The sequence below is a fragment of the Pleurodeles waltl genome, chromosome 1_1, assembly GCF_031143425.1.
Source record: "Pleurodeles waltl isolate 20211129_DDA chromosome 1_1, aPleWal1.hap1.20221129, whole genome shotgun sequence".
NCBI classification, from domain to species: Eukaryota; Metazoa; Chordata; class Amphibia; order Caudata; family Salamandridae; genus Pleurodeles; species Pleurodeles waltl.
Window position 1 is genome coordinate 428,228,862 of NC_090436.1, and position 18,528 is coordinate 428,247,389.

Consider the following 18,528-nt stretch of genomic DNA (forward strand, 5'->3'; position numbering starts at 1 on the left):
GACAAATTTTAAACTAGGCAGTCCTGAGGACCTAACTATCCAGGCAGTAATGTTTAGTAATGTGTGCAGGTAAACCCATGTTAATGCCTGACAGAAGTCCAGGACTGGGGCTCTATGTACTAATGCAGTGGTCGCAGCTTTAGCACTGGTGGAATGAGCCTGTAAGCCCTCAGGAAGATGCTTCCTAGCCAGTGCGTAGCAGATTTTGATGCAGAGAACAACCCATTTTCAACACTGCCTGACCTTTCTTCACACCAGCATACCCCACCAAGAGTTGGTCGTCCACAAGGAACTATTGTGTGCAGTCAAGGTAAAACAGCAATGCTCTTTTTTGGCCCAGATGGTGGAGTTGCTCCTCTATTTTTGAGGGATGTGGAGAAACACAGAAAGTGGGTAAGATGACAGATTGACCCACATGGAATGGTGTTACCACTTTCGTCAAGAAAGAGACCCTAGTGCAAAGCACCAGTTTGTCTGGGAAAACAGACAAGGGCGGAGGCTAGGATGACAAAGCCAGCATGTGACTCACCATCCAGGCAGACGTTAATGCCATGAAAAAAACTATCTTGATGGTGAGCAGCTTGAGGGGACAATTATGGAGAGGCTCGAAAGAAGCATACAGTAAGAAAGTGAGAACGAAATTAAGGACACACTGAGGCATAATAAACGGAGAAAGAGGAATGAAAATGTCACTTACCCAGTGTACATCTGTTCGTGGCATCAGTCGCTGGAGATTCACATGTTCTGCATAGCTCGCCATCTGGTGTTGGGTCGGAGTGTTACAAGTTGTTTTTCTTCGAAGAAGTCTTTCGAGTCACGGGACCGAGTGACTCCTCCTTCTGTCTCCATTGCGCATGGGCGTCGACTCCATCTTCGATTGTTTTCCCCGCAGAGGGTGAGGTAGGAGTTGTGTTGTAGTAATAGTGCCCATGCAATGGAGTGACTAAGTATGTACCTATTTAAGGTTAAAATAATATATATACAAATGTACAAAGTTGAAGCTAACTTCCAAACTGCTACAGGCTCCCGGGGAGGTGGGTGGGCACATGTGAATCTCCAGCGAATGATGCCACGAACAGATGTACACTGGGTAAGTGACATTTTCAGTTCGATGGCATCTGTCGCTGTATATACACATGTTCTGCATAGACTAGTAAGCAGTTATCTCCCCAAAAGCGGTGGCTCAGCCTGTAGGAATGGAAGTGGTTTGAAATAATGTTCTTAACACGGCTTGACCTACTGTGGCTTGCTGTGCGGATAACACGTCTACACAGTAGTGCTTGGTGAACGTGTGTGGCGTAGACCATGTGGCTGCCTTACATATTTCTTGCATTGGGATGTTTCCTAGAAAGGCCATGGTAGCACCTTTTTTTCTGGTTGAGTGTGCCCTTGGTGTAATGGGCAGTTGTCGTTTTGCTTTAAGGTAGCAGATTTGGATGCATTTAACTATCCATCTGGCTATACCTTGTTTTGATATTGGGTTTCCTGCATGAGGTTTTTGGAATGCAATAAATAGTTGTTTAGTCTTTCTGATGTTTTTCGTTCTGTCAATGTAGTACATTAATGCTCTTTTGCCATCTAATATATGTAGTGCCCTCTCAGCTACGGAATCTGGCTGTGGGAAGAACACTGGTAGTTCCACTGTTTGATTTAGGTGGAACGGTGAAACAACCTTTGGTAAAAATTTAGGATTAGTCCTTAGGACGACTTTATTTTTGTGTAGTTGTATAAAAGGTTCTTGTATTGTAAACGCCTGAATTTCGCTTACTCTTCTTAGAGATGTAATGGCGATGAGAAATGCAACCTTCCAGGTTAGGAACTGTATTTCGCAAGAGTGCATGGGTTCAAAAGGTGGACCCATGAGTCTTGTTAAGACAACATTTAAGTTCCATGAAGGAACAGGTGGTGTTCTTGGTGGTATAATTCTTTTAAGGCCTTCCATGAATGCTTTAATGACTGGTATCCTATATAGGGAAGTTGAATAGGTAGTCTGCAGGTATGCAGATATTGCCGCAAGGTGTATTTTAATGGAAGAGAAGGCTAGGTTAGATTTTTGTAAGTGAAGCAAGTAACCCACTACGTCCTTTGGAGTTGCGTGTAAAGGTTGGATCTGATTATGATGGCAGTAGCAGACAAACCTCTTCCATTTACTTGCATAGCAGTGCCTAGTGGACGGCCTTCTGGCTTGCTTTATGACGTCCATACATTCTTGGGTAAGTTGTAAGTGTCCGAATTCTAGGATTTCAAGAGCCAGATTGCTAGATTCAGCGATGCTGGATCTGGATGTCTGATCTGTTGGTTGTGTTGTGTTAACAGATCCGGCCTGTTGGGCAATTTGATGTGGGGTACTACTGATAGGTCTAGCAGTGTTGTGTACCAGGGTTGCCTTGCCCAAGTTGGTGCTATTAAAATGAGTTTGAGTTTGTTTTGACTCAATTTGTTTACCAGATAAGGAAGGAGAGGGAGAGGAGGAAAAGCGTAGGCAAATATCCCTGACCAGTTCATCCATAGGGCATTGCCTTGGGACTGCCTGGGGGGTATCTGGATGCGAAGTTTTGGCATTTTGCGTTCTCTCTTGTTGCAAACAAGTCTATTTGAGGTGTTCCCCAGAGTCTGAAGTAAGTGTTTAGAATTTGGGGGTGAATTTCCCATTCGTGGACCTGTTGGTGATCTCGAGAGAGATTGTCTGCAAGTTGATTCTGGATCCCTGGAATAAACTGCGCTATTAGGCGAATGTGGTTGTGAATTGCCCATCGCCATATTTTCTGTGCTAGAAGGCTCAACTGCGTTGAGTGTGTCCCCCCCTGTTTGTTTAGATAATACATTGTTGTCATGTTGTCTGTTTTGACAAGAATGTATTTGTGAGTTATAATTGGTTGGAAAGCCCTTAATGCTTGAAAAACTGCTAGCATTTCTAGGTGATTTATATGCAGTTTTGTTTGATGTACGTTCCATTGTCCTTGTATGCTGTGTTGATCGAGGTGTGCTCCCCACCCTGTCATGGAAGCATCTGTTGTTATAACGCATTGTGGCACTGGGTCTTGGAATGGCCGCCCTTTGTTTAAATTTATACTGTTCCACCATAGAAGCAAGAGGTAAGTTTGGCGGTCTATTAACCCCAGATCTAGAAGATGACCCTGTGCTTGTGACCATTGTGATGCTAGGCACTGTTGTAAGGGCCTCATGTGTAGTCTTGCGTTCGGGACAATGGCTATGCAGGAAGACATCATGCCTAGGAGTTGTAATATCATCTTTGCTTGTATTGTTTGTGTTGGATACATGCGTTGTATGATCTTGTTGAAATTTTGAATTCTTTGTGGACTTGGAGTGGCTACTCCTTTTGTTGTGTCTATTATGGCTCCCAGGTATTGTTGTACTTTGCACGGCAAAATGTTGGATTTTGCAAAGTTGACGGTGAAACCTAGTTTGTAGAGGGTTTGTATGATTTGATTTGTGTGTTGTAAGCACTTTGTTAGTGAATTGGTTTTGATTAGCCAGTCGTCTAGATACGGGAATACATGTATTTGCTGCCTTCTGATGTGTGCAGCCACTACTGCTAGACATTTTGTAAAGACTCTTGGTGCGGTTGTTAAACCAAAAGGCAATACTTTGAATTGGTAATGTATTCCTTTGAATACGAACCGTAGGTATTTCCTGTGCGACGGATGTATTGGTATATGGAAATATGCGTCTTTGAGGTCTAAGGTTGTCATGTAGTCCTGTAGTTTTAGCAATGGTAACACTTCTTGTAGCGTGACCATGTGAAAGTGGTCTGATTTGATGTAGGTGTTTAGTATTCTGAGGTCTAGGATTGGTCTCAGTGTTTTGTCCTTTTTTGGTATTAAGAAGTACAGTGAATAGACTCCTGTGTTTGTTTGTGTGTTTGGTACTAATTCGATTGCATTCTTTTGCAATAGTGCTTGAACTTCTATTTCCAGGAGTTCGGAATGTTGTTTTGATAAATTCTGTGCTTTTGGTGGTATGTTTGGAGGGAATTGTAGGAATTCTATGCAATAACCATGTTGGATAATTGCTAAGACCCAAGTGTCTGTAGTTATTTCCTCCCATGCTTTGTAATAATGACCTATTCTTCCCCCCACTGGTGTTGTGTGGAGGGGGTGAGTGACATCTGAGTCACTGCTTGGTCGTAGGGGTTTTGGGGCTTTGAAATTTTCCTCTATTCCTAGGGAATTGCCCTCCTCTGTATTGGCCCCGAAAGCCTCCCGTGTACTGTCCCTGGTAGCTGGACGGTGTTGCCTGCGAGGTGCTGGCTTGTGTGGCCTGACCCCGAAACCCCCCTCTAAAGGGTGTCTTGCGGAAAGTGCTGTAGGTTCCTCTGCTCTGCGGGGAGTAGAGTGCGCCCATGGCTTTAGCAGTGTCAGTGTCTTTTTTAAGTTTTTCGATTGCCGTGTCCACTTCTGGTCCGAACAGTTGTTTTTCGTTGAATGGCATATTGAGCACTGCCTGCTGTATCTCTGGTTTGAACCCAGACGTTCTTAGCCATGCGTGCCTTCTAATGGTCACAGATGTATTAATTGTTCTTGCAGCTGTGTCTGCTGCGTCCATAGAAGATCGTATCTGGTTATTTGATATGTTCTGCCCTTCCTCAACCACCTGCTTTGCCCTCTTTTGTAGTTAATTGGGAAGATGCTCGATGAGGTGTTGCATCTCATCCCAATGGGCTCTGTCATAGCGCGCAAGTAGTGCTTGAGAGTTAGCGATGCGCCACTGGTTTGCAGCTTGTACTGCGACTCTTTTCCCAGCTGCATCGAACTTGCGGCTCTCTTTATCTGGGGGTGGTGCATCCCCAGATGTGTGGGAGTTGGCTCTTTTCCGAGCTGCTCCTACTACGACGGAATCTGGTGGCAGCTGTGTGGTGATGAAAACAGGGTCTGTAGGAGGTGCCTTATACTTCTTTTCCACCCTTGGCGTTATTGCCCTACTTTTGACCGGCTCCTTGAATATTTCCTTTGCGTGCCGAAGCATACCTGGCAGCATAGGCAGGCTTTGGTAGGAGCTGTGGGTGGAGGAGAGGGTGTTGAATAAAAAGTCATCCTCGACTTGTTCTGAGTGGAGGTTTACGTTGTGGAATTGTGCTGCTCTAGCCACCACTTGAGAGTATGCTGAGCTGTCTTCTCGTGGTGAGGGCTTTGTTGGATATGCCTCCGGACTGTTGTCCGACACTGGGGCGTCATATAAGTCCCAAGCGTCTTGATCCTGGTCACCTTGGCTTATGGTGGTGTGAGCCGGGGAATGTGACGGAGTTTGCGCTGGTGAGACGTTAATTACAGGTGGAGGAGAGGGTGGCGGAGTCACCTTTTTCACCATTTTTGTTTGTGGCGCCTGGTCTGTTTGAAACTCCAGTCTCCTTTTTCTCCTAATAGGGGCAAGGGTGCTTATTCTTCCCGTTCCCTGCTGTATGAAAATACGTTTTTGTGTATGGTCCACTTCGGTGGATTGCAGCTCTTCCTCAAACCTATGCTTTTGCATCTGAGAGGACAGTGATTGTTCCTCTGTATAAGAGCCTGGACCTGGGTCGGTTACGGGTTGTTTCGGCACCGAAACCCTGCCTGTATCTCTTTTCGGCTCTGAGGTGGCTTTTTTCTTTTTTGGCGTCGAAACCTCTCGGCGTCGATCTTCGTCGGTGCCGCTGTCTCGGCGTCGAGCCGCTTCTACACCGCTATCTCGGTGTCGTTGCTTTTCTCCAGCACTTTCTCGATCCCGAGAAGGCTGCGTGCCGGTGTCTCGACCGGAGTCGGACGATCTTGGCACTGTTTTGGCCTTTTTCGGTGCCGATGGTCGGTCACCGAATTTATGGGTGGAGCCATGGCCTGGTGGCAGTGGCGTCCCCTGGGCCTTGTCACTTTTCTTCTGTGTTGTTTTCGACGTCTTACTCACGGTTCTTTGATCGTCGAATTCCTCGGAGTCCGATTCGTGGATCGAAAAGGTTTCTTCTTCCTCTTGTTCCTCGAACTCTCGGTGCGCTGTCGGCGTGGACGCCATCTGAAGTCTCCTGGCTCGACTGTCACGGAGTGTCTTTCGGGACCGGAATGCACGACAGGCCTCGCAAGTCTCTTCACTGTGCTCAGGCGACAGGCACAGGTTACAGACCAAATGTTGGTCTGTATACGGGTATTTGTTGTGGCATTTGGGACAAAAACGGAACGGGGTCCGTTCCATCGACGTTGTTCGACACGCGATCGGGCCGACCAGGCCCCGACGGGGGATCGAAAACTACCCCGAAGGGCACCGGAGCGCGTCGATCTTCGATGCGGTGTTGACTCTAACTACGCCGATCCCGAACGCAACAATACCGACGAAAATCTTCCGATATTAACTAACTTTCCGTTCCGAAACTCGGAGCGACAGGAACACGTCCGAACCCGATGGCGGAAAGAAAACAATCGAAGATGGAGTCGACGCCCATGCGCAATGGAGACAGAAGGAGGAGTCACTCGGTCCCGTGACTCGAAAGACTTCTTCGAAGAAAAACAACTTGTAACACTCCAACCCAACACCAGATGGCGAGCTATGCAGAATATGTGTATCTACAGCGACAGATGCCATCGAACACATATTTACAAAACCCATAAGAAACCTATTTACAATAGGGGACGTAAATAAAGGGGGGTTGGTCAAGCAGCCGCAATAAGGCAAAAAGGGCAGAAAGTGACCCCTTTAGAGTGTCCAGAGTAGACCCATGCTGGGCAAGGGTAAGAATAAAACAAAGGATATCAGTAAGGGAAGCAAACAGAGGGTCAACTGACTTTTTTTTAGACAGCAAAATAAAAATTTCTTCCACCAGCAGATGTATACCGTTTTAGTGGAGGGACGTCTGGCTGCCAGAATAACATTGTCGACTTCGAAAGGAAGGTGGCAAGTTGTCAACAGTTACTGCTCAAACTCCACTCAAGAAGGGGGAGAGTTAACAGGTTCAGGTGGAGGTCACTCCCCTGCTGCTGTGACAGAAGATCCTCCCAAAGGGGCAGCCTGATAGGAGGATCAATGCACATGCTGAGAAGCTCTGGGTACCAGACTCTCTGTGCCCAGTACAGAGCCACAAGCATGACTTGGGCTGGTCACTCCTGATCTTCTTGAGAACTCTGGGCAGGAGTGGTATGGGTGGAAAGGCATAGAGGAGGCCTGACCTCCCCCCAAGATGAAAAGCATATGTGATCGAGAGCCCCCTTGGAAACTCCAGTGCACAAAACTGCTTACATTGAGCATTCTCAAAAAAGGCGACCAGATCTAACCAAGGCTCTCAACTGCTGAAAGAGACCTTGCACCACCTTCAAATGGAGATCCAATAGGTGATCCGCAAGACATTGATGGCTGAGTTTGTCTGCCCTGGCATTCAGAGAACCTGCCTTGTGTTGAACCACCAGGAAAATACACTGTTGTTCCAGCCATGTCCAGAGCCTCCTGATAAAGGGTCCACGACCCCGCCCTGTTTGTTGCAGTACCACATGGACAGTTTTGTTTGTGAACACCTGCACCGGCCTTCCCTTGATGGAGGGCAGAAAGGCTTTCAATGCTAGTCAGTTCTCATGGAGCTCCAGCATATTTATTTAGCGTCCGGATTCCTCCAAAGACCATAGACCTCTGATATCCATCTCTCCCAAGTGGCCGCCCCATCCCAGGAGTTATGCATCTGTCACCACTGTGAGATCTGGTGGGAGAAGGGAGAGGGGTCTGCCTCTGACCCAACCGCAGTCCGTTAGCCACCATTGCAGGTCTTTTGCAGTTCCCTCCGAGATCTGAATCATGTCCGAGAGATTCCCCAGATGCTACGCCCAATGGAACTTCAGGTCCCACTGCAGAGCGCACATATGGCATCTGGCAGGTGTCACCAGCAAGATGCAGGAGGCCATAAGGCCCAGCAGCCTCAGAGTCACTCTCACCTAAATCCAGGATACAGGCAGAAACATCAGTATCATAGCCAGAACAACTCTGATGAAAGGGAGCGTCTGACAGGTAGTTAGGTGTGACTTTAGCAAGTTTATAGCTAATAGCCGCGAATACAGGAGGTTCAATGTAGCCTGGAGGTGGGAGACGACAGCCTGGGACTAGCCTGCCTTCAACAACCAGTTGTTGAGCTAGGGAAATAATGGCACCTCTAATCTCCCCTGATCTCTGCAGACGAGCTACAACCACCGCCATCACCTTTGTGAACACCCAAGTGGTGCTGGTAAGGGCAAAGAGGAGCATGGTGAACTGAAAGTGTATGTGGCCTACCGTAAACAGCAGGTAGCGCTGATGGGCAGGCAGGATGGGGATGTGAAAGTATGTGTTCTGCAAGTCCAACGCTACCTTCCAATCTCCTGGGTCCAGTGCAGACAAGACCCGAGCTAATGTGAGCATCCTGAACTACTTCCTTTTTGGGGAAGAGGTGGAGGGTTCTCAGATCATGGATAGGGCGAAGATCTTTGTTCTTTTTTGGGAATCAGAAAGTAGCGGGAATAGCAACCACTGCCTACTTCTGACATCGGTACTCTCTCTATAGCTCCCTTGGCCAAAACAGTTGTGACAAATGATTCTCCATCAACTGGGTGTAAGATGGAGGCATAGGGGGAGGATTCAAAGGGGAGAGAGAAGCCTTTGAATCATCCGTAAGACCCACCTGTGCGATATTATGGACTGCTTGCAGTGGAGATGGAAGCTGATTCTGCCACCAACTGGATGCCTGGGGCTGCCAGGGGGCTGGTGGTTGTAGCAGACCTCTGGCTACTAGACCCACTGTGTTGGTATGTACCGAGCCCTTGCCCACTCTGACAAGCCTGCACGGGACAGTGGATGGAATAGGGTTGGCGCAGTTCAATGCCTCTTCTGTAGCTGCCAAAGGCAGACTGGGGGTGACGTAGGGCAATTGAGAGGCCCAAGGACTTGGCCATAGCCCGCAAGTCCTTAAAGTCTTCCAGCGCCGCTCTGCCTTGTCCCTGAAGACATGGTTGCCATCAAAGGCATGTCCATGAGGGTAGCCAGGACATGCCCTAAAAAGGCAGATGTTCTCATCCAGGAGTGGTGTAGGAGCGCCACCATCAACTGCTCTGCCCAGCATGTTGGTCATGTCTAAATCACAGCAAACCGTGAACTTTGCTGCATCTCTCTTGTCCTTCATCGCTTGGGAGAGAGTGCCCGGGGCCTTCTCCAGGACCTGTGGCAGCACTTGCGCAAATGTATCCCACAAAGTGTGGAAATAAGAGCCCAATAAGCATGCAGGATTCACTGACCGCATTGCAAAGCTGGCAGAAGAAAACATCTTCTTTCCAAATCTATCCAGCCTCTTGGATTCCCGGTCTGGGGTGCAGCAGAGAAGGTACCATGGGAGGTAGAGGCTTGGACCACCAAGCTCTCAGGGGTGGGGTGTTGGGTGAGGAAGTTTGGGTCCCCAGGTGCAGAGAGGTGGCACCAGCCAATTGCCCTATTCAGACGAGTACCTGGGATGGGTTTGGACCAGGTTCCCAGTATGACATCTGTTGGTACTTCATTGAAAGGGAGCAGGGGGTTGGAGGAGGAAGCTCTTGGCTGTAGCACTTCCGTCAAGATGTTAGTCTTAATTGACACCGAGGGCAACTCGAGATCCAGGACCTCAGTCACCCTCTTCATCATCATCAGCGTATCTTGCTCCCTACTCTGTGGCCAGCATCTGGAGAAGTATCCAGTCTGCTGGCATCGCCCCGTCCCTCAAACCGGTCCATACTTTCCTGGGACACTAACTGGTATTCTAAAAGGTCGAGTGACCCCTCCCATTCTTTTCTGAGACCTAGCCTTTCAGAATAAGGCTCAGGCACCAAGCTAGGACACAGGGGTCCTGTCGGCATCAGATTTGGTGTTGGTCAACTCTGTTCCAGCTTTGTGTCAGACTTGAGGATCTAAATAGGGCTAGCACTGCTGATGGGCACGGGGGCATCAGCGTTGGGGCCAGCGTCAGGGAAGGTCGCAGTGGCATGACGGTTGTCAGCCTGGATCCGTGATTGGATCCGCAGGGGCACATTGGAGCCGGGGGGATGTCACTTTCAGTACAGATATCACTGTGCGAAACCAACCAAAGCCACCTACCGGAGCACAAGGGTACAGCTCACAAAAAATCTTCCAGACCCAGTCCGATGCCTGGGAAATTCAAAGGTAAGGAATCTGCGGCTAGAAGTCTCTATTAGAAACACTTGTCAGGTGTAATGAGGGCTGAGCATGAAAACACTCAAGCTGATAACAACCTCTAATTATGTGTATGTCTAGACTCAAGGTTTATTCGTTCAGTTAGGGTTGTAAAGCAAACCATCAAATATAAATATCTTTACATTTCTTACCAGAGGAAAATCGTTTCTTCATTAAGGATAGCCTGTAGCCACTCCCACCAAGTTCGAAGTCTACCCCTGATAGGGTGCCTCCTTCACTAACAAATTGCACGGCAACTGTTGCTGGTTTGCTGGGTCCTTCCGAAAGATCAAACTTTGCTCTCAGAGATCCGGAACCTAAAAAAAAGAAGTACACAAGTCAGCTATATATTATTTGAAATGTGAGTAATAGGTTCTAGAGGTGAATTGCAAACTGTTAATGTCACACTAAAGAGGCCATCAAGTGAACATTTCACAATACATCTCAAAACCACAGGTAACATCAAAGCAACATTCTAGAATGCCTATTGTTGGTGGTTGTTAGAGATGTAGGACTGAGTAAAACAATTGCTTTCACTCTACAACGGATTGACTCTTTAAGTAAACATAAATGATAGAGTAAGTACAAATTTAAAAGGGATTCTGAAAAAAGAACTTTTGTACAACTTAGGCTCCCCACAGTGTTTCTATTCCAAAAATTAATAGCACACTGTGAGAAATCTGGGTCAGAAGGTCCTATGGCAGTCAGAATGTACTAGGCCACATTTGTAACTCGGATCTTTTGCTTGTGGTGTCCTAGGGACCACGTAGAACAGAACCCCAAACCGGGAACCACGTATGATTTTTATTTTCACTTGACTCCTGGTAGTGTTGAAGAGCATCCGAAGGGCTGTTAATCCAAGTGTCCAAAAATTAGGCCTTGGGAACATCCCCTGAGCTTGCGGTATTGCTGGTGAAGGTGGAGAGCAGGTGAAGCCAGTTATAAGGACCGAATTGTACTCTGACCTGGTTTGAAGCATTCCAGTGAAGAGCTCTGTCAAAGTACATGTCATAAGATAGGCCTGAATATTACCTGATAAACCAGTAGAACGTATCCAGGCTTCACAGCACACAACAATAGAAGAGATCCATGAATCTCATCACTGAATTCACTGTCTATAGGCAAGAGCACATGATCTTTTTGACAGCGTCTTGGCCATTTCCACAAAATGAAGTTCTGATCGACATCTGTGTCATTTCTCGTACAGGCTGGGAATAACGGGCCAGAAGGCAAGGCACCTTCTTGGAGCAAAGGACACAAATTTCTTCTTTATTGCCTCAATCCTTTTTGGCTCCCTATCTGTATGAGTAGGTTTATTAGAGGAAGCAGAAGCCTGAACACTCAACTCTACAGAGAGGGATGAGCTGTTTAAAATTCTGGGTCCTAGACAAAAGACAATGTCGATGGGCAAGACAGTGACTCACCAAAGGAACAGAAGCTGATTTGTTCTATGCAAACAAGGTAAGATTCATTTCACCTCGCTGAAAGGGAACAAATAGCAGGGAAACTGGCTGTAGGATCTCTGAGAGTTTAGCCTTGATCTCTTCCACAAGCAAGGGCAGTTCAAGGACGTTCGTGGCTTTGTGCTGAACAGCTGTGAATGAGGCCACTTCCTCAATAAGGACACTCCAGATCTTCCTTTAATAGTGCAGGCCACTTGCATTCTGCAATGCTAAATAATGAACACTGGTGGCAATAAGGGAAGAAGATTGACCATCTTACTGGTATCGTCATGGATAACAAAACTGGACACTTGCATGGCGTCTGAATCTGAGCCAATAAATGCCTCAAGCCTGCCAAAATACTCACCTCGAGGCAAGAGCCTGTGAGGAAACTCTTCAACTGTTGTGCTTTGCATCAGAGTCTGACTAAAATGGCCTTCATCTTCTGAAAATTTGCTACTTTTTGTGAGAGAACCAAAGAACCTGCAAAGCCGTCAGCAAGAGAAGGGGTTTGGCCAGCAGTGGAACAGCACTTAGCATATGGCGCAATACGCAGAATTCAGAACCGTGTTATTTTCTTTTCAGATTCATGGCACTTACAAGATTAATGTGAAAACTCATAAGGACACAAAGGCATTAGCAACTACACAGACATTTGCAGGCTTAATCAGGCCTTGTTATTTGCTTGCGGTCAGATATGAAGACACTCCAACACTCAACTTGCATTCATATACTGTCTTGTGTCAGTGCAAGAGGTTAAATCCTGGAATTGTGATAGACAACCCTTGTGTTCTGATATGCACATATCACCACACAACATCTGGGAATATTCCTAGAGGGCCAGATAACGCCCATCGTCCACTCAGGGAATATTATGGTTTGGTTTCTTTAAATTATTGCCCAGAGTTACCATTTCTACTGCACACTAAGGTCATATTCTCCTTGTAGAGCAGGCATGCCTTCTACTCATCCCGTCTCAGATTGTTTTTGTGGTCAGGGGGAATGGCTACAATTGTATGATTCCTGTTAGCAAATCAAGTCTTCTGTCATTTTACCATCTGTTCTAGCCCGAGTAACCAGTGTCCATGCCTTTACATCTCTTAACTAGTTATCTAATCTGAGTTACCTTGGCTGTTGCCAGAGGATTGCTTCCTTTTCAACAGTAGCCAACTGCACAAATATATCAAATTTTACGACACTTTGGTCACAGTATTAGGCCCAGAAAGCACTGTCTACCCACACTGCATCACTGCCTCCCCCACTGCCTGTCCACTATTTCAGTCCATTGAAACTAAAACTCCCTGCATTGTCACATCACATGTAAGAAGTTTCAAACCACGTAACTACATCTAGGGCATTCAGAACCAACTTTGGGAATATTCTGTGAAGTTCATTCCATTGAAACTAAAACTCCCTGCATTGCTACATCAGATGTAAGAAGTTTGAAACCACGTAACTACATCCAGAGCCACCTTTGGGTTTATTCTGTGAAGAACTTTAAGGGTGTGATAATTCCTGTGCAAGTTATTGCCCTGCACAATATTGAATCTAAATTTAATATACACCTGCCTACTACAACATTTGTTGATATTTATCCTCTCTGATCACCACATATGTCATAATTGGACTACCTTCTTCTTCAAATGCTTGCATCTGTACTAATATGGGGTACTCTAAAAATCTGTCTCTCTGTGGTAAACCGTGCAAAGTCCAGTGGATCCCCAATTGGTTTGCAGAGGCAAAAGTATATAGGACTAATGCCCTATTTTGTGGTAGTGTGGGCGAGTAGTTAGGCTTATCAGTAAGGTGTCAGGTCCCCAATGGTTCTTTATGGGACTTGGACCTTGTGACAAACAGGCTGCAGAGTCTGGCTAGGAAGCCAGTCAGGGACAACAAGAAGGTAGATAGTGGAATTGGGGTGCTCAGGGAAGTAGGTGTATCTTTGGTCCTATTCTCCAGGGCCCAGATGCAGGGGTGTCCCTTGGTGTTGGGTTTTCTTGTCCAGGAGCACTCGCGGTCTGGGGTCCTGTGTGTTGAGGCTACAGGTGTCGTTGGGGTGGACCCAGGGTGGACTCAAACTCTTAGGAGCCGGGGGATGCCACTGGAACTAGTGACCCAGCTCAGATGGGGTCAGGGCGACAAGTGTTGTGGTTGCTGGAGATGCTGGGTTTTCTCTCACTAAAAGGCTGCGGGAGAGGGGGCCTGCATGCAGAGGCTGCAGCCATCTCGGGTGAGTCCTTGATGGGTGTGCCCACACTGGCCTCCGTCTCTGGGCAGCTGGAGAACCGCGTTAGCACCGTTGGCTGGCTTCACCTCAGGTCATGGACATCGGGTGCAGTGGTCAATTCAGGTGTCGGGTCTTTGGGGTTCCAGCAGGCTGCAGAGTCTTTTCCTTGATGGGTGGTCACACCCACCTTGAAGTTTCTTCTTGCAGAGCAGGACTGCTGTTCAAGGGTGACGAGTCTTTATTGAAGGCTGTACGAGTTGGCTTCTTGGGCAGAGTCCTTTGAGGTTAGCAGGTAGTCCGGCATGGTAAGCTTCTTTTACTCTTCTGCGGATGCATCTCTTCTTTGTCCTCATCTTCGTTACTCATCAGGATCTGAGTTCTATGGTTCAGGGGTGCCACCTAAATACTCAATTTAGGGGTGTAACAGGGAAAGCCAGGCGGTAGCCAAAGGGCTGCACCCCTTTAGGGTGATGACACCCTTTCTATGACCACTTCTGCTGGGAAGTAGGCATAACCCTAACCCTAATGGCTTAATTCCTTCCAAACAAGATGGAGGAATTTAAAAAAGCAGTTGCCACTTCTGCTCGTCCACCTTAGGGGAGGGGCTGGCATGGAGCGGGCACACCTCCTATTATGACTAATTTTCCCACTTGTGCTGCCGCATAAATTGGGGTCAGGACAGGGGGGTTGGTCTTCTCCACCATCTGGAGAGATCTGGGTTGCATTACAAAGGTGGCTAGGCCTTTGAAGCTCCTTGTCCTGGAATGTCCATCCTGCCTGGGTGAGGTAATCACAATACCGCCCAGTGCAGGCTTTTGTCTATGGCCCTCGAAAGCACTGGCTTTCACGTTGGGGGGCCAGAAACGCATCTGTGCTGCCTGAACTGTTCAGGACCAGTCAGTCAGTACACAGGTTAACTGGTAGGTTTTCAGAAGGCACCTCTGAGGTGCCCTCTGTGTGCATTACTTAATAAATCCATCTCTGGATTTAGTGAGGGTTTATTATTCTGAGATGTTTGATACCAAACATCCCATGGTTCAGTGGAGCCATCATGTAGCTGGGGAATTTGTAATGACCAGTGTCCAGGACCTGCATTTAAAATGGCTTACCTGTTCACTTACTATGCCTCAGAAGCGAAAGAGACATAGCAGGGGCATATTTTCTCAAACATATATGCCCTCACATGTGTCCTGATGCACCCTGCTTTAGAGGTGACTTAAACCTGGCACTTTTAGTGATAGGGGGCCTGGCACACAGGGGTGTTTGAAAGGTTGTGTTTTCAATTTAGACTGCACCAAAGCACGCAGTCTGCAATGGCAGCACTGTATGGGTTTGTTGAGGGGTCCCTGGGGGTGACACAACTGGTACTGTAGCCCTCAGGGACCTTCTTTAATACAGTGGGTGCTAAAGGGTGTGCCAACTGTGCAGTTTTGGGGAAAGAGACCTGGCACTGGGGACCTCGTTAGCAGGGACCCAGTATTTTAACAGTGAAAGCCACATCAGAAACTAGGCAAAACGCAGGGGCTAACCATGGGGCCTGGGGAATCCTAGCTACTTACCTTTGGTGTTTTAGTGCTTCACTAGTCCTGAAGGTCCTTGGGTGGTAGTCTTGGTTAGTAGTGACAAAACAAAAACAAAAGAGGATATATGAGGCAGGAAACAAGGCAGGTAAATTATTAGCATGGATCAGTAGCAGGGAAAGTATTTTCATAAGGAAACTGAAGACAGACTCTGGGGACGTCAGGAAAGGCAGCCGGGCTATAGTAGGTGAACCAGCAGATTACTGAGAAGGCTTTTACAACTCGAGATTGAGAGTTTGTAGGAAGATGGCACTATACATTGTGCACTAAGAAGTACACCGTGCAGATTCTCCAGTGGATCCCCAATTGGTTTACAGAGGCAAAAGTAGATAATACTAGCGCTCTCTTTTGGGGTAGTGTGGTCGAGCAGTTAGGCCTATCAGAAGGCATTGCTAGCCATTTGTTTTACTCTCAGAGTCAATAAAGAAGACACACACTCAAATAAATCTGAGACCAAAGTAGAAAAACAACACCTCTTTTGATATATGTTTTGAAAGCAAGAACTGAATGAATTTTCACAGGTAAGTAAAACGTTCAAACCGGTGCACTTTTACGCACAATGCAATCCTATGGAAGAAAAAGTCAGAGATGCATAAAGATAGATACAGTTGGTTTCAGGGGTTCACCTTCAGGGTTTGGAGCTGTAGTGGGCCAAGGTTCAAAGAACTAGTAGCATTTCTTTGGGAACTTCCCATATTTCACCGGGAGCAGTGTGCAGGTGAGATTGTAGCTGGATGAATGGGTACCACCTAGAAATAGACTGCACGTGAGGACTTCGGGACAAGTCCAAGAGAAAATCAAACGGGGCTTGGGTCGCAAGGAGTCTTGCAGCAAGGAGGCACAGCCGGTTCTTGGGGACACGGGCCAGGCAGCTCAGGTGCACTCATGTGCAGAGTGGTTAGGGCAGCTAGACTGGTGCGCAAAGATGTTTCTCGCGGTTAGGGGCCAACAGCTGGCAGGGGAGAAATCAGGACCGCTGGGCCACTCATGAAGTGGGTCTCAGTGGTGTTGACGTCCGTCAACGGCTGCTCGGTCCTGGTGTAGTGGGAATGTGGACTGGACTCTTACTATTGGTGCTGCCCTGCTGCAGTTGGTCCTGGTGCCTTTACACTTGGTGGGGAGACAGATCTGATGCTCCAGAGCAAGAGTACCTTCTCATGGTTATCTGCGACGTCTGTCGGGTTGGGGAGCTGCAAGGTGATGGACCTGCCTCTGCTTGTCAATGCCTGCAGGAGACTGGCAGCGATTTGCGAAGTTCTGGCAGGCTATTCAAGGCTTTGTTAGTTCCCCAGCTTGCAGAAGAGTCACTGTCATGACTGTAGAAAGAGAGTTGAGAGCAGGCATGGTTTCGGATTAAAAGTTCTCCGCTTTTCTGCTGTTTTCACTAGGCAGTGACTCTTCTTTGTCCTTCTTCTCTTGATCCATCGAATCTGAGTTCTTGGGTTCAGAAGTGCCATTTAAATACTCAATTTAGGGGTGTTGAAGGGAGTGACAAGTAGCAGGCAATGGGTTGCCTACCTTAAGCGTGTCTATACCCTCCATATTACCACTCCTGGTCGGAAGTGGGCATAACCTTGACCCTAGAATGCTAATTCCATCCGAAACGAGATTGGGGAATCTGAAAAGTGGCGTCCACATCAGCTAGTCCACCTGAGGGGTGGGAATGGCATGAGGTGGGCACACCTCCTAGTCTTACTAATTTTCCCGCCTGCCTTGCTGCCAAAAATTGGGGTCAGGACAGAGGAATGGTCATATCTGCCATTTGGAGACACCTGGGTCACATAACAAAGACGTCTGGGACTTTGACGCTCTGTGCCCTGGAATGCACATCCTGCAGGGAGGAGGTGTCAACACCTCCTCCCAGGGCAGACTATGTTCCTGGTCTCTGAGAGCTCTAAGGTGCCTTCTGTGTGCATGTATTAATAAATCCATCACTGGAATAAGTGTGGATTTATTAATATGAGATGTTTAATACCAAACATCCCTATGTTCAGAGAAGCCATCATGTAGCTGGGGAACTTGTATTGACAGTGTCCAGCACCTGTATTTAAAATGGCTTCCCTCTCCACTTACTGTGTCTAAGAATCGAAAAAGACATAGCAGGGACATATCTGCTCATGCAGATATGTCCTTATAGGAAGCAGGTCCTGTGTGTGGTGGACCCCTATGGTGTTACAAGTTCAAGAAAAACTATGGTCCAGCCCTCTCATCCAATTGAATGCCCTTTTCATCCAGTTACGGGCTACCAAAAAGAGGAGTGGACAAATTAACCTCAGTGGAGATACTTAAAACTGAGAAAGGGATTGGCAGACCCACCATGAATCCAATATATATGTTTAATTCATCATATTGTCAAAATATTTTCGTATTAATGGATTGATTCAAGTCCAAATGTCCAGTTTAATGTTTATTTGCTAACACACTTGATAAGCAACAGCCAACATGTGTTTCGCCCCCTGGGGTATATATATCTGGGGCTTTCTCAAGGCTGTGAAATTATAAAGTTGAATTTAATGAAAACAGTTTTTTTTATTATTAGTTGAAAAATATGAGTAAAAATAGAGAGATTACCCAATCTCCCACACACAAGATGTGAAAAAAGGGGGGAGAGATGAATTAAAATGACACAAGTGAAAAATAAAATCATATAACTGGGATGAGTAAAGTGCTGAGTGTGTGAGTTAGTTATTAAAGGATGTTGGCAGTTGAATTTATAGTTGCTTACAGATTAGAAATTATTCAAATATAAGAAAAGTGTTAAGGGTACCTACAACCAGTGGCCCCAAACGTTATAAGTAAAAGAACAGGCCATTTCTAGGAGAGCAGAAAAGAAGACCATCTGCCCTTATTACACTCACAGCATGCTGATGCAATACTATAAATAGAAAAAGTTAAAGGCTCTCTGCCCCTATATATAGGTCGAGTTATACCATACCTCTCCAGTTATTCAAGAGAATGTATCCATTTATGGTGGTATGCAGAAGACCACAGATCAATCTGTACTGGCAAAAATTTACAGTAGTAACATGGTTTAAATTTCATCCGAAAATAGTGAAAAGATGTTCAATTCAAACGAAACCTTCATCTAATTAATTCACATACATCCCTGTAAAATGGTATGTTC

At 46.8% G+C, this 18,528-nt stretch overlaps 1 protein-coding gene across 1 annotated transcript in view; it reads right to left on the minus strand.

Moving 5' to 3' along the window:
• FCHO2 (FCH and mu domain containing endocytic adaptor 2) overlaps positions 1-18,528 on the minus strand; it is a 724,395-nt gene that overhangs the window by 25,188 nt on the left and 680,679 nt on the right. Inside the window, exon 25 of the mRNA XM_069224082.1 lies at positions 10,308-10,472. Within this exon, the coding sequence (XP_069080183.1) occupies positions 10,308-10,472 (165 nt within the window). The remainder of the gene's footprint in view (positions 1-10,307; positions 10,473-18,528) is intronic.